Source organism: Pinus tabuliformis, chromosome X (assembly GCF_031772625.1).
Source record: "Pinus tabuliformis cultivar Carrire ecotype Pingquan chromosome X, CPIR1, whole genome shotgun sequence".
NCBI lineage: Eukaryota > Viridiplantae > Streptophyta > Pinopsida > Pinales > Pinaceae > Pinus > Pinus tabuliformis.
The window spans coordinates 868,763,692-868,787,486 of NC_142308.1; the positions used below are offsets into that span (position 1 = coordinate 868,763,692).

The following is a 23,795-nucleotide window of genomic DNA, read 5'->3' on the forward strand; positions in this document are numbered from 1 at the left end:
TGACCTCTCTTCCAGCAACTTAGACTATGTAGCAGCTTTCGACATCAACGAAACTTGGAAGACTTCGATCTCCCAAACTAGGGCACAAAACAAAGAGAGAGAGGCACCAAAATTTTGTTTTTCTTCTTCTCCTTAGACTCCACCCAACTCGCACTTCTTTTGGATTCCTTAGACACACTTTGCACTTCTTCGGTGTCCTTAGAAGAACTCGGTTGAGATGAGATACTCCAAATGAATTCGACTTGCTTCTATTTATATGCTTCTTCAATCTCTCTTCCAACAACTTCGACTATGTAGCAGCTTTCGACATCAACAAAACTTGGAAGACTTCAATCTCCCAAACTAGGGCATGAAACAAAGAGAGAGAGGCACCAAAATTTTGTTTTTCTTCTTCTCCATAGACTCCACCAACTCACACTTCTTTTGGCTTCCTTAGAAACAATTCGCGCTTCCCCCGCTTCCTTAGAGATATCGAACTTGCTTGAGATGAGATGCTCCAAATGAATTCGACTTGCTTCTATTTATAGGCTTCAAGGGAGGTCGAATTGATGTCCTTAAGCCGACTTGATCTCTTCTAGGGCGACTTGATGTGGAGGATACATAAATTATATTTGACTCTATACTAAACCTTTTTACATGATTCAAAAGCCCAAGAAGGGTCTCTTTAAACATACAATGACTCTATTGAAGTCTTCAATGGGGACTTTGACCTAAAACATGGTGACCCAAGCATAAAACCCATGCTTTAATAAGTCACAATTAATAATAATAAAAATTCTTTTCTTTATTCTTTTGACAAGTACATTACAAGATGACTCAAATACATTTAATGAAGACCGAAACTAGTTACATTTTCCAACAGGTTAGCCTTCCCTTCCCTTCACCCACACCTTAGGGCAGGCATGGAACGATGCCCCTGAGGTTGATGCAGCTAAAAAGAAAAGTAAAAACATAATTGGCCACATTCAGCAGGAAAATTTACCACAAAATGCAAAAGAGGGTTTGGACAAACACATTTAGCACGTGGACAAAAGCCAATGCATGAGCTCTACCCCATTCCCATGGCCATCACCCTAAATGAGCCTCCTCTATCATTCAGGAACCCATGATTGTCCCAATCCTTGGTGGGCGATGAACCACCCCACCTCCAAGGGGGTATCCACTGCTATACTTTGTACATCATGCTCTTGTTCCTTGAGCCCCGAGCAGTTAATGAAAGAAAAATCATAAAAGGAAAAAGGCATATAAAGAAGGGTGGAAGAATCTAGGCCAGGGTAACTCATGTACCACGATTGCTCCCTCCTATACATTATATACCCAAGTGTGGGCTTCCCTTTATTAGATACCCTTGTACCCCGACATGTGGCTAGGGTTGCCCCTTTCATTCCCTATCTCGTTCATCTTTTTATCACATGCCACCACCAATTGAAGGATGTACCTTGGACATACTATCCCCTATAAAGGTAGAAACCACCTAATAGTGTACTTGGTTAACCCCCTTTTGTGCTTGGAGACATTAGCACATGCCCAAGCCCACTATGGGAAGACATGCCATTATGAAGTGCCCACCTGTTATCCATGGTTTATAAGCTCTTTAACTCGATTTATTTAAATGACTTGTTGTACTGGAAGGCTAGGGGACGCATTAGATCTTACGTAGGATTGTAAATGGTCTCCATTTTGGGTTTGGTCTCCTTATACGGGGTTCAGACCCTCCAGAGGGCTACATTGGCACATGTAGGGTGCGTGTAGAGAGCCATGGGCCTCCACAGCAGTAGACAACACTCCATGGATCCCCAAAGATGCTTAGAGATTACTAGAGATCCACTTATTGGACGAGGAAGATGCACCTGGTTCACCATGCCCAGCCGGCCCCATAGTTGTACTATGCACTTGGAAGGTGACCCATGACCTATATGATGATGTGGCATCACTTACATCATAATCCGAGCCCTTGCAGATGCTCTACAAGCATCTTTCGATCTACTTGGAGACCCATGAGGTTCCTTGTGTGCCCCCACACCCATTAGGAGCACCATAGGTTTATTCTTTGGAGGAAAAGGGGCCAACCCCTTGTTCGCTATTTTTGAGTCCTATTTCTCATTATGGCACCTATGGATTTCATCGAGCTTCTTAGAAGGCCCAACGACATGTACTATTGATTATTCGACCTCTTGAAAGGCTTATTCTTTTGTTCATGAGCTAGTTTGGTGGGCTTGTCACCAAAAGTTAGTTATTTTGCACATTATTTTATTTTAGGGGTTAATGTAGGCCTAATTAGCAAAATTGAACTCATTAGAAGTGTATAAATACAAGTGATGTGAATTCATTTTAGCATCATCACTTGGATTTGGGACTTGTATCTCTTTAGAGATTTTTGCTATCCTTCTTGGAGGACAAATTTTTGGAGCATGGAATGAATTTTGATGTTTGGATTATTTTCTCATGTCTTGGAGCTTCTTGAATGGAAAGTATTGGATGGTTGGATATATTCTCATACATGTAAATACAATTTAATGCTATTCTTTCTTTCTACTTTTGTCACATACATTGTTGTTGGGATTTCGCTATACTAGGGCTAATTTGTTGCATCTGTTTATGCGAAGTTGTGGAAATTTTGTTTCTAGATAGTGAATGCTTCATGTATGGGCCATGTATAATGAATGAATGTTCCTAGGGATGTTTCATTACTGAAATTCATCTTGATAAGCCATCTATTTTGCAAAACGAAGTATATAGTCTTTGAAGCTGCTTTTGCTGCTGCCCTAATGCTAAGCAAAGTTGTCTTTGAGGCCTCCTTGACTTAGAAAACCCAAAGGTCCATATTCATAATTCTACCTGGCTCCAATCTCCTGAAAGAATTATGCACTAGTCCACCATAAGGTGATCACCTTAAACCTTACCTCTCCTTCCTCTTGTTTTCTAGGTCTAGCCCATGTGGTCTCCTAGGGCATCATTTATCTCTTAAACCACCCACTCAAAAATTCGTTCTCTTGGCATCCCTTGCGTTGGTGTGTCTCCTAGGTGCCCTCCAATTTTGTAGAAATTTCGACGGTGGGATTTTGAGATATCTCAAGTCCTAGCCTCGAGATCGAATCTTGCCTTGAAATTTCCTTAGGCTAAAAACCTCATTGGGATCCTTGCATTGAAAATTCTTTCCCTGATCCCTTTCTCCCTCCGGAATAGGTCAAGCATAACATTGGTTTCCAAACCCTACCGCCTTGACCTATGTCCGGGTCCACTTGGTCCAGTGTGGTCACATACACTATTAAGATTAATTCTTCAAGGGTCACTTGGAATCCAAGCCTTCACAAGAATTTTAAGACCTAGGAACTTCCATTATAAGATACATACCCTAAACCTAAACCTTGAAATTCTCCCTAACGCCGCCCTTGAGAGCTTTCAACCTTGCCTTCCAAAGCAAGCAAGCCACATATTTGAGCCTTTCTTGTGAATAGGCTTCTAGGATCACCCCTCACCCTATCATTGGTCCATCCATTTGTGATCCTTATCATTATGGGTCTCCTCCCATTGATGAAAGTCTGTAAAGAGTAGGGAGCCTTAGCCAAGGTGACAGTGGTCTGTCGCTCCATTGTTGCCCTTCCCCTAGTAGTAGCCCTTCAAGGATCCCTAATTTGAGCGCTAACATGGCCCAGTATCACCACAACCACAACCACAACCCTCTGCTCTTTTGTGGACTTCACCACTAGGGAAGCTTCCCTATATTAGGTCACCCGAAGGATCTATCAAGTACAAGGGATAAGGTGACAAAATAGGCTTAAGGAGGGCAGCTCTACTTAAGAACAGATTTAGCTAGCACAAAGAGGCAACTTGTACCCTCCAAAGAGGCATAATTAGAGCACAATGTGACCTAGGGCTTGAGAATCAACAAGGTAAATATATCAAACTAGGATCACAAGACCAAGAAAAGGCCTCCAACAAAAGTTTACCTTCAATTTATGGAGCAAGAAGCCTTCAATACGCCCCATGTTGAAGCCTAGGGCATGCTAGGGCTTTTTTAGGGAAAAATCTACCTCGGGCAAGGGACATTTGCCCTAAAATTGAGAAATTAGCAACAAGATTGACTTGATTTTGAGGCAAATATCTCACCTCCATGTGTTTAATCCTTCTACCTAAGAAAGCCTCAAACCCTAGTTGAAGAAAGAACCCTTGCCCTAGCTAGTAGCTTACCTTAAGAGGCCAAAAATGATGTTAAGGAGGAGAAGATTGAAATTTAAGATAGGTTTTAAGATGGTCAACCATGTAACAGATAGGTCAGTGCCTTGACCTTGGGTGATGGAGTTTAGGGGTGTTAAAGATTGCTAAACCTAGATAATCAACCATTTCATACAACAACAAAAAATAGCATAGATTTATCAAATACAATGTACACTTACGAAATGGAATGCACAAACAAGTCCTTTATTGCTCCAAAATAACATCTCCAAAGCCAAGAAATAGCTTCATTAGCAAAAATCCACCATAGATCACATCTATACAAGATTCAAATACACAAATTAGCTACGTCGAGTTTCTCTAAGAGGGTTGAAAATGTCACATGTGATGATGAACAAATGAGAGGAACCTATCCTCTATTTATATGAGGATTAGGACTCCTAATTTTAATTTACAAAGCATGTAAAACAAGTTTGATTGCAAATTAACATTGGGTTACAAGCCAACCCATTAGCTAACTTCAAAACATGCCTAGTTTTCCTACACGTGTGAGCTATAACCTCTAAAAAGCTGATATCATCCATCATAAGTGCTCCAAATGCCATGTCCAAGGGTGATGAGGTGTCCAAGAAGGTGTAGATGCCTGTAAGATCCAAAATTTGAGGGTTGGCCCTCAAATTTACCTCAAAATCTTTTATGGGGTCCCAAGATCCAGTTGGGGTGCCATAAAGTGGTCTCCATGGGTCTCCAATTGCTAAATGAGGCCTCCTTCTCTCTAGTGTTAGCGCTTCCTTTTGCGCAACAAGCCGTCCCTATTCTCTTAATGTGAGACCATCCTCATCAGGGCTTTGAATTAGCTCCTGCCCATTAGGTTTTGTCAAGGCCAACTTGGGGGCATACTAGGTCCAGTGGTGTCATCTTGAAGAATCCTCAAAATAAGGTCAAAATCAACCAACATCCTGGGTGCTGGAGGTACTCTAGGACGTGTGTCCCCTATTAGTGCTATTGAAAATAAAGGTACCGAGGAGGTGCTTCCTAGTGCATTTATCCTTTTTCCCCGAGAAGACACATTAATCATCCTTTTTTCTAGTGACATTATGTGTTTTATTAATGTCAATGAGCAAAGTACCTTTTATGAGTCATGCACACTATAATATTAAAGTGACTTTATGAGAGAAAAAGTGCACATTGTGCAAAACATAAAAAAAATACTAGGAGGCTCATTAATTGAAGGGGGACCACATGAAGGAGGGGGTCAAGTGGGGGATTTAATCTCATCCCTTGATTTCTAAGGGTTAGGGTTCTCATCTTTTGAAGAAACAGAAAGGGAAAACTGCGAGAAGAGATTATTTTATTATTCTCATGAGATTTGAGGAGAGGAGCAAGGAGGGAGGACGAAATTGCAGAGAAGGAGAAGCATCTATAGCTAGGAAAAAAGCCCGAAAGTTCTGTTAGGTGACTGGCACGAATCCAAAAAATTTCGGGCTAGACTTGTAGGTCGAGATTCTAGTACTTGCTAGCCAATATTCAAGCCAGAGGCCTGCGTTGGTTTGTGGAGCAGCTGGGAGGGAGTATCTACGTGTATCTAGTTGTGGAGAAGGGCAATTCGAACCATTGTCTTTAGCCTTTTATATAGTTATAGGGATCGATATTCTAAGTGAAAGTCAATGTTAATTTTGGGCCTGTAGCAGCGTGGAGGCATAAAATTTTGGAAGAGTTTTGCTGCACTTGGCACGAAAAACAAGGCACTGTTAGAGTGAGTTGTGCACATAAAACTAGGCAAATATTATTCAGAGTTTATGACTGTTTGTTGGCTCGATTTTCTATGTAAATCTGGTAGAGCCTTCATCAATGAAAAAGGAGATAAGTTGATTTTCTCTCTGTTGTACACATTTCCTTAAAGAGCAATCAAAATACTCATTGAAGACTGTTTTCCCCTTGTGGGTTTTTCCAGGGTCATTAGAGTCTTAGACCAAATCACTGTGTTATTTTCTGTGTGTTTGCTTGCCTTTATCCCTTGTATCAGCTGTGAAAACAAAAGAGTAGAGTAGTCTTTAATGTTTTAAGTTAAATGCATGCTAACATATATATCAGCTCATATGTTATGATGGGGGTTGGGCATTAAACCTATGCAAAAACTTGAAACTAGGAAGGGCTACAACATATCAAAATTTTCTACATGGTATTAGAGCTTGAGGGACTTCGGATCTGAGTTTTCATCAACTGATAAAAGAGACCAGCAAGCTGTCTTCTGCCATGTCAGTGAACAACAGTCATAAAACCTCAGTGAGAAACCCAAAGACTTGTTGGTTGAGAGAGAGGAAGATTGCCCAATAACAGATTTTGCTCCTATTTGTTGGTTGTGAGGGTCATGGTGATTGGTTTGAGGGTGGAGGATAGATTGAGTGGGGCTGATAATTTTAACCCCTAGAAGGAGAGGATGATGCTTTTACTTGAAGAGGTTGAAATGTGGGATATAGTGGAGAATCCTGTGCAACCACCTATTGATCTTGTTCCATTGGTGGACTTCAACAAGAGGAATGTGAAGGCAAGGAGAATCATATTTGATGCCATCAAGGACCACCTATTCCATCATGTGATAGGAATGAAGTTTGGCTATGAGATGTGGGACTCACTTGTCACATTACACCAAAGTTTTAATGAGAACGAGAAGATGGTGTTGAGGCAAAAGCTAAGAAACACCAAGATGACCAAGACCAATAGTGTGACCTCATACTTCACTGAGATCTCACAGGTGAAGGATGAGTTGGTTGCTATGGGAGAGGCTATCCCCGAGGACCAGTTGGTCAGGATTGCACTAGATGGTTTAACCTAGAAATGGGATGGATTCATACATGGCATTGTGGCCAAATAGCACTTTCCAGACTGGAGGAGGATGTGGGATGATTTCATCCAGGAGGAGACCAGGAAGAGTACCAAGGTTGGTAGTCAACGTTGTGGGGGAGATGAGGAAGAGAATGTTGCTCTTGCAATGAAGGGCAAGTAGAAGGCCAAGAAGGGGTCTTCTAGTGGATCTAAGCAAGAGAAGGAGAAGTAGAAGTTGAAGGAGAAGGACATGAGAAAAGTGATATGCTTTGCTTGTGGGAAGATGGGTCACTGTGTTGTTCAGTGTCCCAACAAGAAGGGAGAGAAGAAGAAGGGAGTTGCAACTTCGACAGAGGTGGACGAGTTCACTTCCAGATTTGACACAAATTTTGCATTAGTGGTGAGTTTAGCCACTCATGTCACATATTTCTGTGTGTGGTTTATAGATAGTAGAGCATCCTGTCATATGACTGGAATGAGTGAGCACTTCTCGAGTCTCTCAGAGGATGATATTGATTTGGAGGTTGTGCTTGGAGATAACTAAGGTTAGAGCAGTAGGAGTGGGGACAATATCATTTCAGGGGGAGTCATTACCTCCTCTGAAAGTGACGGATGTTCTCTATGTTCCAGGGCTGAAGAAGAACTTGATATCAGTGTCCAATTTGGAGGACAGCGGGTATGAGGTGGTGTTTCGAGGAGGATAGGTGCTGATATATCCCAAAGGATCTAGTATTGAGTCTGCTAGAGTGATTGGAGTCCGTAGTGGGAGGCTATACAAGTTTATGTTTCAACCTATTAGAGTATTGGTGGCACAGACCAGTAGTAGTGAGTTGTGCGAGATTGCACAGGAGGATGGCCCACTTGCCGCATGGAGCATTCAGGATGCTGAGGGAGATGGTTATTGGTTTACCTGAGCATAATGATGTGTGCAGGGGGTGTGCTTTGGGAAAGTACACCAAGACACCTTTCCCAAGCAGTGACAGTAGAGCCGCAAGTATCCTAGACTTGGTACACTCTAATGTTTGTGGTCCTATGTCTCATGTATCATTGAGTGGATGTGAGTACTATGTGACCTTCATTGATGACCACTCCAGGAAGACCTGGATTTTCTTTCTGAAGACCAAGGATGAGGTCTTCAAGAGGTTCCAAGAGTTTAAGGCTCTTGTGGAGAACCAGACAGGGAAGAAGATCAAGGTGTTGAGATTAGATAATGGGGGTGAGTATACCTTCAAGGAGATGAAGGAGTTTTGTAGGCGTGCGACATTGGGAGGGAGTATATAGTGCCTTATAACCCTCAACATAATGGGGTGGTAGAAAGGAAGAGCATGGCCATAGTGAGTGCTTCTAGAGCTATGTTGAATGGTTAGAGATTACCTTTCTTCTTGTGGGCCGAGGCATGTAACACTGTAGTGTATTTGCAGAACAAGAGCCCACATAGAGTTTTGGGGAGTAAGACTCCCAAGGTGGCTTTTTCTGGGAAGAAGCCTGAGGTTGGGCACATCAGGATCTTTGGGTGCCTTACATATTCACACGTCCTTGAGGAGAAGAGGACGAAGTTGGAACCCACTGCAGAGAAGGGTATCCTTTTGGGTTATAGTGAGATCAACAAGGCCTACTGTATATATATTCTTGCATTGAGGAAAGTTTTCTTGAGGTGGGATGTGAGATTTGAGGAGGATAGGGATTTGAGAAGGTCTCGGGAGGTTGATAAGTTGAGCAACAGGTTCCTCAGTAGGGGGTCACACCACAGGTATCAGGGTCTTCAGGTGTTTCACCAGGATTAGGAGGATCACCTACTTCAGTGGTGACAGGTTCATAGAGCTTAGTATCACCGAGTGCAGGATCTCAGCGTCCAGGATCACCACTGATCACAAGAGGGTCTTCCTCGTCAGGAGGAGAGGCTCCAGTTGAGGATTTTCCCATACCAGTAGAGGAGGCTACTACAGGGAAGAGGAAGCGAAGATGGCTTCATGATACCTTGAAGGAAGCCTCAGAGGTAGTGGGGAAACCCAAGTGGTTAGTGAGGGAGAGCAGACCACGAGAGAGGTTGGGTGGTTTTGTGGCAGATGTTGTGGAGACAGAGCCAACTAATTATGAGGAGGTTGCTAGTTAGTAGATCTGCAGGGATGCCATGGTGGAGTATGCCTCCATCATGAAGAATGATGTGTGAGAGGTAGTGCTGAGACCTAAAGGGAAGTCAGTGGTGACTTCTAGGTGGCTCTACAAGATAAAACATGCTGCAAATGACAACGTGGAGAAGTTCAAAGGTCATTTTGTGGCGTGAGGATTCTCACAGGTAGAGGGAGTTGACTATGAGGAGATATTTGCTCCAGTTGCTTGTTATACTTCCATTAGAGCAATCATTTCTATAACCGCTGAGATGGGTTGGAGGATTCACTAGATGGATGTGAAGACCACCTTTCTCAATGGAGTTATTCAGGAGGAGGTGTACATTGAGCAGCCACAGGGCTTTGAGGTGCATGGGAGGGAGTCTCATGTGTGTAGGCTTAAGAAAACCTTATATGGACTAAAGCAAGCATTGAGGACATGGTGCGAGAGGATAGATGCCTACTTGCAGCAGATGGGTTTCCAAAAGAGTGATGCAGATCTGAACCTCTATTTCATTATGGTTGGTGACGATCCACTCATTTTGGTTCTGTATGTGGATGACTTGTTTATTACAGGAGAGGACAAACTCATCCAACACTGCAAGAGAGATCTTGCTTTAGAGTTTGACATGATCGATATGGCACTGATGCATTACTTTTTGGGGCTAGAGGCTTGGCAGGAGGATGGGCGTATCTTCATTGGCTAGGGTAGGTATGCAAGTGATATCTTGAGAATATTCCGTTTGGAGGGTTGCAAGCCTATGGATACTCATATGATCTTCGACTAGAGGAAGCTACATTCTTTAGATTCTGAGATGGTGAACCCTACATGGTATCATCAGTTGATCGGTTCGTTGATGTATCTGGTCAACACTAGACCGGATATCTATTTCGCAGTCAACACATTGAGTCAGTTTATGATGGAGCCCCAGAGAGTGCACTGGGTGGCTGCGAAACATGTTTTGAGGTACCTACAGAGCATAATGGACTATGGTTTGGACGATGTCAAGGGAGATGGACTTAGATTGGGTTGGCAATGCTAGTGACAGGAAGAGTACTTCTGAATGTTGTTTCTCATTAGGCTCAACAGTTGTGTCATGGTTCAGTGGAAAACAAAGGTTAGTGACATTGAGCAGTGCAAAGGCATAGTATATGGCAGCTAGTCAGGCTGGTTGCAAGGCACTTTGGCTTTGTAAGATGCTATATGGGCTATTTGGTTAGAGGCTGATACCAACTATGATATATAGTGATAATTAGAGTTGTATCAAATACTCTGAGAATCCAGTATTTCATGATTGGTCAAAGCATATTGAGATCAGGTAGACTGGGTTCAAAGGGGAGTTGTGAAGCTTGAGTATATCCACTGATGAACATGTAGCAGAAAATCTCACCAAGCCATTGCCAAGGGGAAAGCATGTATATTTCTGAGACAAGATGGGAGTGGTGAGAAACACCTTCCTTGATAAGAGGGAGTGTTGAAAATAAGGGTACCAAGGAGGTGTTTCCTAGTGCATTTATTCTTTTGGCCTGGAAAGACACATTAATGACCCTTTTGTCTAGTGACATTATGTGTTTTATTAATGTCAAGGAGTAAAGTAATTTTTATGAGTCATGTACCATGTACTTTAATTTATTAAAGTCAAGTGTTAGAAAACTGATTTTATGAGAAAAGTACTAAGTACACTTTATAATATTAAAGTGACTTTTATGTTTTAAAAGTGACTTTATGAGAGAAAAAGTGCACATGGTACAAAACATTAAAAAGTACTAGGAGGCTCATTAATTGAGGGGGATCACATGAGGGAGGGGGTCAAGCGTGAGACTTGATATCATCCATTGATCTCATGGGTTGAGATTTAATCTCAACCCTTGATTTCTAGAGACAAAAAGAGAAAAAGTGACAAGGAGGGAGCACGAAGGGACAAGGAGGGTTAGGGTTCTCATCTTTTGAAGAGACAAAAAGAGAAAGAGGAGAGAAGAGCTCATTTTATTATTCTCGTGAGATATGAGGAGAGGAGCAAGGAGGGAGGACGAAATTGTAGAGAAGGAGAAGCAACTATAGGCAGAAGACAAGACCAAAATTTCTGCGAGGTGATGGGCACAAATCCCAAAAAGTTTGGGCTAGACTTATAGGCTGAGATTCCAGTACTTGCTGGCCGTGATTCAAGCTAGAGGCCTGTGTTGGTTTATGTAGTAGCTGGGAGGGAGTCTCGACGTGTATCCAACTATGGAGAAGCATAGTTTGAACCACTGTCTTCAACTTATTATATAGTCACAGGGACCGAGATTCTAAGTGATAGTCTTCGTTAATTTTGGGCCTTTAGTAGCGTGTTTTTCAAGGCAGTGTGGAGGTAGAAAATTCTAGAAGAGTTCTGCGATACCTGGCACGAAAAACAAGGCATTGTTAGAGTGAGTTTGTGTTAGAAAATCAGAAAGGCAAAAAGATTTTCTTATACTTGATAATTACTTGTGATGTTCTTGATCTCTTGTTAGGTTCCTTTATATCTTCTTTCTTTTAGTTCATGAAGCAATTACCAAAGAAATAACACATAAATCAATGGACACCAGATATAGGTTCATAGGCAGGGCAAAACCCCTCTCTAGGGGAAAACCCAGTCAGTGATTCTTTCTTCAATAGTTTTCCTGAGATATTCCAAGACTCTAGACCTTGAAATAAATTTTCCTCCACACCAAGTCAACCTTCTTCTTCCTTTGCAGATGATCCCACTTGACCTGACAACAGCAACAACCGTAGCAACACTTTCTTTGACCTAACAACTTCGACCTTGCCTTAGAGACTTCGATCTTCACTGAAAGACTTTGATCCTCACTTAGAAACTTCGATCTTGGCCCAATACAACTTCTTGAGGTAGCAACATCCAACACCAACAACTTCGACCTATGGCAACAACAACATGTAGCAACTGGCTACGACATCAACTAGAGAACTTCGATCTTCCAAACCAGGGCACGAGAGAGAGAGATAGATGGACCAAAACTTCGATTTTCCTTCTTTCCTTCACCTAGACCAAACTCGCACTACTTTTGCCTTCCTTCCTCTATTTCACACTTTTTCCCAGCTTCAAGAGATATCGAACTTGCTTGTTGTGAGTGTGCTTCAAATGGAATTCAAACTGCTTCATTTATAGTCCTTTGGTGAGGTTGAATAACCCTCTTTGAGGCTGACTTGATCATCTTAAGGCCGACTTGGTGTGGAGGCAACATAATTCATATCTGACTCAATACTTAACCATTTTACATGATTCAAAAGCCCAAGAAGGGTCTCTTTAAAAGTACAATAAATCCTAGAAGTCCTCAACGGGGACTTTGACCTAAAACAAGGTGACCCAAACATGAAACCCATGCTTTAGTAAGTCATAATAATAATAATAATTCTTTTCTTTATTCTTTTGACAAGTACATTACATGATGACTCAAATACATTTAATGAAGACTGAACTTAGTTACATTTTCTAACACTCCCTCTTAACTAAGGAGGTATTCATTACATACAAGTACAAGGAAGATCTCAACTATATGAACTATGAAGAACTTTAGGCACCGCAATGCCATGGACTAGATTCTTGACCAGGGCAATCTATCCATTGGTCTCTCAACAATTTAGGCATCGCAATGCCATGGACTAGATTGCTGACCAAGGCAATCTATCCAAGTGGGACTAAGATGGACTCAAGCTTTCAGTCTCTATAGGTACCATTAGGCTTACTTGCCAACCATCAACCCAGGGATCCAAGTGTGTATCCAAAAACAAAGCTCTACAATCAACACCATCTTTCCAACTTCGGAACCTAGACATCAACACAAAGTGCCGGCTAGATGTCCTCCAAGGCAATGCGTCACTCATAAAGTCTCAACACTCCTTGATTCAGCAGATCAAGGACAACCAATCTCTCCCAATCAAATTGATTGGTCACCAACATACTATCAAAACCTTCGAGAGATTTACCATAACCCCAATCAATAATATACTTTTACATATTCATAAATAAACACAAGCCTTCAGGGTTTTCCCAATGTTGCTTCTCAAACTCGATAGTTCTATCAACCAAATCTTTGACACTTTTCTTTTCATACAACAACATATCCTTCAAACGTCATTCTCCATTCAAAACTATGCTCTCCCTCCCAATCAAGGATATTTTCTCGATCCAGGCTCCCTCTTATCGTCGAGAAATCAACTTCTTCTTTTCAACATCGGAGAATCTTTCGTTGCATCCATCCATTTTATTAGAGTTATTCTTATCACATCAACTTTTTCTTTTAACCATCTTCACCATCTTGAAGATTGTGTACCTACACAACTTAGATAGCAAGTACCACTAAAACTATAGAAGCATGAAGTTAATCATATCAGAGTCACGAAAGCATTTCAACTTTATATATATCAGATACCCAAACAAGAGATACATTCACTTCAACATTTTGCTAGGGACTTTGTCATGAACCCTATACTATTTCATCAAAGCTTGTAAAGCAACTCCTAGAATACACATGTTAGACTTCCTCTAGATTTCATATATAAGCTTTTAACAACCAACAACCAATCACAACTCAATCAATAATATGACTAGCATCTACTAGGGTTAGCTACAAACCCTAGATTTTCTTATTTCAGCAATCACCATATAGATTCATAGATTTCAGATTGTCATATCACACATACTAGAGAATTTAACTACTACTAGGGTTTAGCTGCAAAACCCTAGATTTAGAACATCAACCTTTGATTAGGGCTTGTTTCCAAACCCTAGGATCCATGACCATCAATAATTAGATCAACACTCATATCTAGGAATTCATCATCAATCATAAGCATAACACATGTCAGGCAATATTAACATATTAGACATATACCGACCTAGACTAAGCTAGGGTTTCAACCACATGGACACATATATAAACCTAAGGTTTCGTTCCTAGGATCTTACTTTAAATACATAACAAAAGTTTTGCTTATAGGGCCAACCAAACCCTAAAGATTTAGGATTTCTTAACATAGCAAAGCAAACTCTACAATATCAAAATCTTCAAAGGTTTGGGATTTCAGACAACATCATTTCAACTTTAACAAGTTAGGGTTTTCATGATCATACCAAAACCCCAAACATGTCATCATCAATAATATCAATTTCCTAATAACCCTAAGCAGGCTAGGGTTTCATACATTAAAATTAACATTAGCATATGGTTTTCCAGAGAACCTTTCTAGGGTTCTATAAGATCAATTAAGAATATGAGGAGGGTAGATTTATCAAGAGATCAATTCCCTGAAACAAGAATAATTGTGATTCAATATAGCTAGACATAATGATGTTAGTAATAGATTATCAAATGAATAATCATTTATTATAAAGAAATCAATTTTTTTTTAGTTTGAGGCATACCATTGTTTCTTGATAAACCTTGCCTTCGGAGGTCCTCTTCCATACTCCTTGAGGATATAGCAGATATTTTCCTAATCGTATTTGATATAATCAAATCTTAAACAAGTACATGAAACCAGAAATTGAAAAGAAGTGAGATACTTATCTTTGGGAGATGTTGGGGGCTCCCTCCAAAGTTTGAGGGATACCTAAAAACAAAAGAAAGATGTATTTTCCAAAAACATGTTAAAACCTATAAATCCTAAACATAAAAAATACAAAATAGAATATCTAAGACTAGAAGCAAAGGACTTAATAGTGTAAGTCCCTTATATTAGATTCTTCGGGTTTGACTTTCTTTAGGTCTTCTTCTTCAGCAACATTGGCTTGATCTCTTTCTCTCTTCTTGTTTCTAGGATTGTCGGGACATTCACTCTTATAGTGACCCTTATAGTGACCCTTCTTATGACATTGATAGCATTCTACTTTGGACATGTCAACCTTCCTCTTTGGTCCTTTCTTGAAGTTTCCTCTATGTTGAGCAGCATAGGCATTTGACACTCCTTTAGGGTTGGCAACTAATGAGATCCTTAATTCTTCTTGACTAGAAACAGTCCATAGTTCTTCAAAAGTGGGAGCTTCCTTCCAAATGTTGAGTTTTGCAACAAATGCACCCCAAGTAGGTGGTAATCCTAGTATAGCAGTGATCACAAGTTCTTTGTCTGGAACAATTTCATCAATGGCCAAAGGATCATCTCTGATTCTTGCTATCTTCACAAAGGAAGCCATTGTATCTTCTTGAGTCATCTTTGTGGTCCTTAGTTCATTCTTCAGGCTTGCTACTTGACCAATGTTCTTAATAGTTAATAACTTTGACAAAGCCTCATACATTTCTTGAGCACAGTCAATGTTGGCTATGAATGTGACAAGGTTGTCCTTTATTCCTTCTACCATTATGTTCATGGCCACTAATTCCAAATCTCTGAACTTTGCTTTATCAGCATCACTGGAGTCTTCTGTAGGCTTCTTTACTTTTCTTTTCACCAAGTCTAGTACCTTGTTCTTTTCAAGGATGAGGTCAATCCTTTTCTTCCAAGATCTGTAGTTTGAGGCTCTCCCTTGATTGTGTTAGACATCTTTCTTGAATATAGATTTCTTCCCTGAAATAATCCTTTTGAATGATTCCTTGATTAAGCAGTTGAGATTGCCTTTAGCTACTTTCTTTACCAAATCTTTGAAACCATGTTAGAAAATTAGAAATGCAAAAAGATTTTCTTATACTTGATAATTACTTGTGATGTTCTTGATTTCTTATTAGGTTCCTTTATATCTTCTTTCTTTTACTTCATTAAGCAATTACCAAAGCAATAACACATAAATCAATGGACACCAGATATAGGCTCACAGCCAGGACAAAACCCCTCTCTAGGGGAAAACCTAGTCAGTGATTATTTCTTCAATAGTTTTCCAGAGATATTCCAAGACTCTAGACCTTGACACAAACTTTCCTCCACACCAAGTCAACCTTCTTCTTCCTTTGCAGATGATCCTACTTGACTTGACAACAGCAACAACAGTAGCAATACTTTCTTTGACCCAACAACTTCAACCTTGCCTTAGAGACTTCGATCTTCATTGAAAGACTTCGATCCTCACTTAGAAACTTCTTGAGGTAGCAACATCCAATGACAACAACTTTGACGTATTGTAGCAACAACATGTAGCAACTGGCTACGACATCAACTAGAGAACTTCAATCTTCCAAACCAGGGCACAAGAGAGATAGATAGATGGACCAAAACTTCAATTTTCCTTCTTTCCTTCACCCAGACCAAACTTGCACTACTTTTGCCTTCCTTCCTCTATTTCGCACTCTTTCCCAGCTTCAAGAGATATCTAACTTGCTTGTTGTGAGTGTGCTTCAAATGGAATTCAACTGCCTCATTTATAGTCCTTTGGTGAGGTCGAATAGCCCTCTTTGAGGTCAACTTGATCATCTTAAGGAGGTTGACTTGATCATCTTAAGGTTGACTTGATGTGGAGGCAACATAATTCATATTTGACTCAATACTTAACCTTTTTACATGATTCAAAAGCCCAAGAAGGGTCTTTTTAAAAGTACAACGACTCTATTAACTCATAATAAATCCTAGAAGTCCTCAATGGGGACTTTGACCTAAAACAAGGTGACCCAAGCATGAAACCCATGCCTTAATAAGTCATAATAATAATAATAATAATAATAATTCTTTTCTTTATTCTTTTGACAAGTACATTACATGATGACTCAAATACATTTAATGAAGACTGAACCTAGTTACATTTTCCAACAGTTTGTGCGCAAAAAACCAGGTAAATATTAGTCAAAGTTTATGACTATGTGGGGGCTCAATTTTCTATGTAAATCTGGTAGTGCCTTCATCAAGCAAAAAAGAGATAAGTTGATTTTCTTTCTGCTATACAAATTTTCTTAAAGAGCAATCAAAATACTCCTTGAAGACTGGTTTTCTTGTTGTGGGTTTTTCCAGGGTCATTAGATCAAATCACTGTGTAATTTTCTGAGTGTGTTTGCTTGCATTCATTCCTTGTATCAACTGTGAAAACAAAAGAGTAGAGTAGTCTTTAACATTTTGAGTTAAATGCATGCTAACATATATGTCAACTCATATGTTATGATGGGGTTTGGGCATTAAACCTATGCAAAAACTTGAAACTGGAAAGGGCTACAACATAACAAAATTTTCTACAAGTGTTGTTAGGAGGCTCCAGTTTCTCAACGTTGCACCCTCTTTTGCCAATGTACTTCTCTGAAGGGCTTAGGTACTTGTCTAGTGGGTGCCCAAAGCCTGGGCTCTAAGTTGCACGAAACACTGAAACGTTTCAGAGTTCCCAAAACAGGTACATTTAGAAACGTCACCTCCCAAAAATGGAAACATTAGTCGAAACGTCATATATATACACACACACACACACACACACACACACATTATCTTTGCAAGAAAAAAGGGAATAAGGCCCATAGATGACAATTTAGAAGGGAAAACAAGTCTATATTAACTCTCATAGATGATTACATGATGGTCGAGCTTCGGCCGAGTTTTGGCCAAGTTTCGAAGTTTCGGGTACGGGTACAACCCGAAACGTCAGGTTCCTAGAAGTTTCGTGCAACATAGCCTAGGCTGCTAAACCACCCGACAAGAACAATATGGATTCTAGTGAAAGAATCCATCCATCAGAGACTAAGATCAATAATGCATCTAAGTGAACCGAACTTGAATGTTAAGGGCAATTTAATACTTCAAACAAGGATCTCTTTCCAAAATCAAGGACCAAGATCTCGCAAAAGTGTTTTCTCCCTAGGTAGTGGTGGCTAAAGGTGTGGCTAAAGGTCGACCTTATTAGGTGCTTCTAGCCCCCAAGGGGAAGTAACAATTCCCTAGTCCACATTATTATTCAATTGATAGGTGTCAGTGAATAATAATGTGGTAATGGAGGGGAGAAAGTGCCATGGTCAAAGGGACCAACTGATGGGTGTGTCCACATCCTGGGTGTATAGATGTGAGTAGGGAGCTTTCATGGATGTATGAGTTACCAACTTGGCCTTGGTTTTTCCACCGCTCTTGTGTGCCTTTTACTTCTTGATTATTCCTTGTATTACCACTTATAGCTCAAGGGTTAGAGCTTGCTTTGTATGATGTAGCAGTTTTATTACCCCTTTAAGATGAGTCAATTTATCGCTCATCGGGGTTGGGACATGCAAGGGTTCCTTTTTGATGTAATGGAGCATTATGTGCTCAGGAACTGGGTGATGGCATTTGAGGTAGGTAGAGCTCATGCTAAGTTTTTGTCCACTTGCTAATCTTTATGTCTTGACCATATTGTGCATTTTAATTTGTGTTCTTTTGATTTATTGTGGCCATGATATGCTTTTTTTCCTTTTATTTTTCAGTTGCATCAACCTCCCAGGGAAATTTGTTTGGGCCCTACTCAAGGTATGTGAACATGTGAGTGCCAAATTGCCAAGAACCATTGACAAGTTGTACCTGAAGAATGGAGGTGAGACATGGGGCTTGTAATGTGGCATGAAAGGTTTAGTATGATATGGGGAAGATGGAGCACACTATCTTAATCATGACTTTCTAGGTAGTGCTCCTCTTGTAAACCAAAGGTCCTTAAGGGAGGTCCCACTGGATTAGGGTCAAAGATTAACCCCCAGTTAAGGTGAGAGAAAATTTTTACAGTCAAGGTCTGTCAATCTTCCAGATCACTCCATTGTCCATACTAGATGCCCAAAACAAACAAGTATAAGCACTTGATTGCAAAATGATCAAAATAGCTTTTGAATGACAACCCACCTTCATCCAAGTGCTAATGTTGGATGGGTTAGAGGCACATGGTTGATGCAAGTGGTAGAGACACATGTCATATCATCGTTTAATGGTGGTTGGCAGGGGTTGTTGGTTGTCTGGATAACCGTGTGGCTGTCAAATGTAGGAGAGAAGTTTCCTCCTATGGGGTTAACCATTTTGGTGGGTAATAGGGTGATTAAGGAAGAGGTGTATATTGAGTAGCCTTAGGGCTTTGAGGTGCATGGGAGGGAGTCTCATATATGCAGATAGAAGAAGGCCTTATATGGACTTAAGAAAGCACCTTGCATATGGTACTCTAGGATTGATGGATAGCTACTTGGATTGGGATTCACCAAGAGTGAGGCAGACTCAAACTTGTACTATGTACTTGTTGAGGGTGAGTCACTCATGTTGGTCCTTTGTGTTGATGATCTCTTCTTGATAAGATCAAAGAGGCTCATTGGGATGTGCAAGGAGGAACTTGCTTTGAAGTTCGAGATGAAAGACATTGGTTTGATGCATTACCTTTTGGGATTGGAGGTGTGGCAACAACTAGGAGATATGTTCCTTGGATAGGGCAAGTATGCAATTGAAATTCTAAGAAGAGTCAGGATGGAGGATTGCTGGCTGATGTCTACACCTATGATCACCAACTTGAGAAAGCTAAGTGCTTTTGAGGGTGAGGTGGTGGATTGCACCTTGTATAGACAATTGATCGGATCTTTGATGTATCTGGTCAACACTAGGTTGGATATTTTCTTTGTAGTCAATACACTTAGCCAATTTATGGTGGAGTCGAGGAGGGTTCATTGGGTGGTAGCAATGCATGTGCTTAGGTGTCTTCGTGGTACAGTGGAGTATAGACTGAGGTATGTTGGAGTGGAGTTGTAGGGTGTCACAAATTCAGATTGGGCAAGGAGTGTAGTGGACAGAAAGAGTACTTCATGTTGTTATTTCAACTTGGGATAAACTATGATCTCATGGTGTAGTAGAACCCAACACTCAGTGGCACTTATTAACTCTATAAAGGTTGTGTACATGGCAGTGAGTGTGGCAAGTTGTGAGGCCATATGGCTTTGCAAGATGCCCAAAGGATTATTTGGTCTTGAGATGGGGCCCACTGTGGTTCACTATGATAATCAAAGTTGCATTAAGCTCCCTGAGAATCTAGTGTTTCATGATAGGTCCAAGCATATAGAGATCAAATACCAGTTCATCAGGGACAAGGTGCAGAGAGGTGTTGTGAAATTGCAGTACATCTCCACAAAAGAGTAGGTAGTCAATATTCTCATCACGCCTCTAGTGAAGGGGAAGTTTGTGTTTTACAGAGACAAGTTGAGGGTCGTAGAGAATTCCTTCCTTGCTAGGAGGGAGTGTTGATTTTGTAGCCTCCAAAGGACTTCTACTTTGGCTTAGTGTCTTAGCATGTACAAGATATTTGATTACCTTTTGAGGTGCATGCTTGGTGGAGTAAGTGATATTATGATTTCTTTCCTAAGGCTAACTTAGGAAAAGTACAATAATCAATATAATTAATTATTGTAGACTATTACACCAAAGTTCTAATATAATCTAATTGACTTAGATATAATCTCAACCATTGATCTCAAGCGAGGCTTAGGATTTTATCCTATCCATTGATCACTTAGGAGATTACGGTTAGAGATTTTGGCTTAAAGAAATTATAAGATAAACCTAAGGGAGAGGTGAAGACACAGTGTAGAGGAAGGTTTTTTTTTCTAGAGAGAGAGGTTTGACTAGACTAAAGAGAAGTGAGGAAAAGTGTACCAGGGAATTTTGGGAAAAATTTAGGGAGGATGAATTTAGGAAAGAGGAATGCTGAGTTGTTGAAGAGGAGGGCTGAATTGTGGATGCCGAATTATCCATAGAGGCTGATTTTCTCAAGTGCACAGGGGTTGTATGAGGTGAGAAGAAGGGGGGCCGATTTGCTGGTGAGACAAGTATAATTCTTCAGGGCCAAGTTTCTTCAAGAAGGCCGATTTCCTTGAGGCTGATTTTCCTAGTGGGGTTGAGTTTCCATGTTCCCAACAATTTTATTTTTCTATGTATTCTCTGTGGGTGTAACCCAAATTTTCTAGAGTTTAATAATATGAAGAAAGATTGTGTTGGGTACAAATTTCCTCTTGTGTGATTGGCCTCTCCATTTTTTTTTGTTGCATTTTATAGTTTGAGTTAATATACCAGTGTGTTTATTTTATCAACAATTTTAGGAATATTTGAGATAAATATTTTCTGGGTTTTAATAAATTTTTGAAGTAAAGTAAATTAGATCTGGTATAAAATAATTTAACATTAATATATAATGCTTGCGATGTGGCTTTCTACTTATCCAAATGTCCCACATATTCTATCTTGTGATATCGGTTTTTTATCTTTTAAGCGACGTTTGGAACTTAAAATAGTTTTTCTTACTTGGATGGAAGAAGTATGTTTGCTTTCATCCTTTATTTTATTAAGTTGTTAGGAGTTGCTGTCGTCGTACAAGTATTTGCTTGTTTTAGATTATAGGAGTTCATACTAATTATCCGATAGATGTGTAGTGGAGTTGTGTTGTAAGGATTTGCAAAGTAACTTAGTTGGAATTAAGCCAAGACTTTTGGGCTTTCTTTGATGTAATCAATGCTACATAGTACATTGAAAACCATTTGTAGCTAGTAAGTTTGTAGGTTATATTTATTTTTCGAAGCACAAAGATCATGGTAATCTTAATAACAAATTTAAATTTGATTAGTAATTGGTATGCTTTTAAATTCATCCTTTTCACATTATTAATAATAATTAATATGACTTTTCCACCTTACAAGTATTAAAGCAAATGGTTAGTAAACAATAATCTCTTTAAAACACATTTTACAAAACGTAGGCACATCATTATGAATCTCTCTAGTCATGATGTGATTACATTAAACTTAGAAGTTACATCATTCAATTTTGAAGCATCTACCTTACTAAAAAAACTCTTTAAGTTGGATAAGGATCATTGTCTTGTGACAAGTAATACTAAAGGCATTCTCTTTACAATGATTTTGCATGCTTCCAGGTGTTACACAGTGGCATTGCTTGAAGATAAAAAGTATTCATCCATGGCACCATTTGGTGGGTTTGCTTTCATTGCTGCATGGGCAAGCCTCTTGTTCTAAACTACTTTTACTATTTCTTGTGTATTTGTTCAACTTAGCCATGAATTAAATAAATTTGAGGTCATGTAAATTTGTGTTATATTGAAGTTTACTATTGTTTTAAAAATAATAAGAAAGTTGAATTCTCCGTTAAGCTTTTAAAGTTTTGATAAGCATTATACTGGGGTTATAGTTCTTCTCTCTTTTTGCAATGTTCCCATTTGTTCTCTTGGATTCACAGTATATAATATTTTTAGTCTTGTAATCATCAATTTTAATTCAAACACAAACTTGAGGCAGTTAATTGCAGAGGTTTTTGTATAGTTAATCATTGTTCATTTAGGATATCATAGAAGGTTGAACTTAATTGAATCCCTATTTCGAGTGAGTAAACAAATAAGATTATGTAAAAGAAACGTACTTTCACAAAATAGACATACATAGAGGTTTTCTATTGAGACTTGATTGGTATGTCTCGTTAAGCTTTCTGACTTGGGATTAGGATGGTTGTTGGCTTATATTAATATCTTTTTAATTTTTTTAATTAATGCAAACATCAACAAAAATTGCTATATAGATACTCATGCTTTTTAAATAAAAATAACTTGTCCCCTTTTCCTTTTTTCTACATGGTTCCTTCTTTTACAATATGGCTCCATCTCATTAATTAATCCACAATGTTTTTTGAGATTTAAATGTTAATTTTTTCAACTATATATTCAGTTTCAAATATTATTGTAGAAATTTTAATAATTGAGCAATTAATGTAACGTTTGAAATTTCGTCTCAATCTTGAGGTTTCCTAGATCCATTTTTTGTAAAATTTTCTGCCCTAGTGCTGAATTTGAAATATTAAATATTTCACTTTTGTTTGACTGATTCACCAGGTAACCTAAGAAAATAAAGAATGAACATGTGTAGTTCAATGTAGACAAGTTACAACCCTTGGGGCACGTTACAACAAAATCTCACACTTCTTGAGATAAATTCCAAAAACTAAAGTGCGAGACTCATTGCACCTCATAGGGGGGCATTGTCACCTAACCAACCCTCTTTTCGCTTTTGGCCAACTCTCCTCTAACACACGGGGGTTCTCCCTATAGATCATAGAGTTCAAATGGCTTGGTCAAGAAAGTCGAGCTCTCCAATGCTTTTGCTTCACACTCCACTAATCAAATCATCTTATCAATTAGGGTTCGGGTGGAAGATAGGATTGCCATGTTTCTTTAGGGTGATTGGGGTTAGAGTTCAAAGGGAAAATCCCCAAACATCATAACTATAAGATTTCCTAGGAGAGTGGAACCCTAGCAAAATGTTTTATTATGATTTACAAAAAAAGGTATAAAATGATGGAGAATGAAGGATCAATGTTTTAGCTTATCAATGGATTTCTGGGATTTCGAGTCAGACAAGGAGTAAGTCTATGGAAGAGGACTGATGGAAGGGATTTATGAGAGAGAAAAAAAGGCTACAATGAGGTTTCCCTACTTCACAAACCCTAGTGACTTTAAACCAAATTGGAAAGGAAGAACAAGGAAGCTATATTAAGGTCCCTTGATGGAAACTCGATGATAATCTTGAAAAGGAGATGTTAGAGCCATAAAAGATTCAACACATTTGGGTGAAAATTTCAGCTAAACCTGCATTATTCAACAAATACAAGATGGAAGAGGATACTTACAATAAAGTTTCACAAAATCACCATTTATCATCAAAGAGAAAAATCCATCTAATCACAATATCCTCTTCAAGACAATTTGCTTAACTTGAAATATCCATAGCCAATTTTACAAGGGAAAGTCACAGAAAATT

The 23,795-nt window shown here is 39.5% G+C and overlaps 1 protein-coding gene across 1 annotated transcript in view; it reads left to right on the forward strand.

Annotated features, from left to right (window-relative positions):
* Positions 1-22,162, forward strand: part of LOC149142464 (uncharacterized) — an 80,802-nt gene extending 58,640 nt beyond the window's left edge. The window contains exon 5 of the mRNA XM_089447262.1: positions 21,905-22,162. Coding sequence (XP_089303388.1) covers positions 21,905-22,004 — 100 coding nt within the window. The 3' untranslated portion in view covers positions 22,005-22,162. The remainder of the gene's footprint in view (positions 1-21,904) is intronic.
* The last annotated feature ends 1,633 nt before the right edge of the window (positions 22,163-23,795 follow it).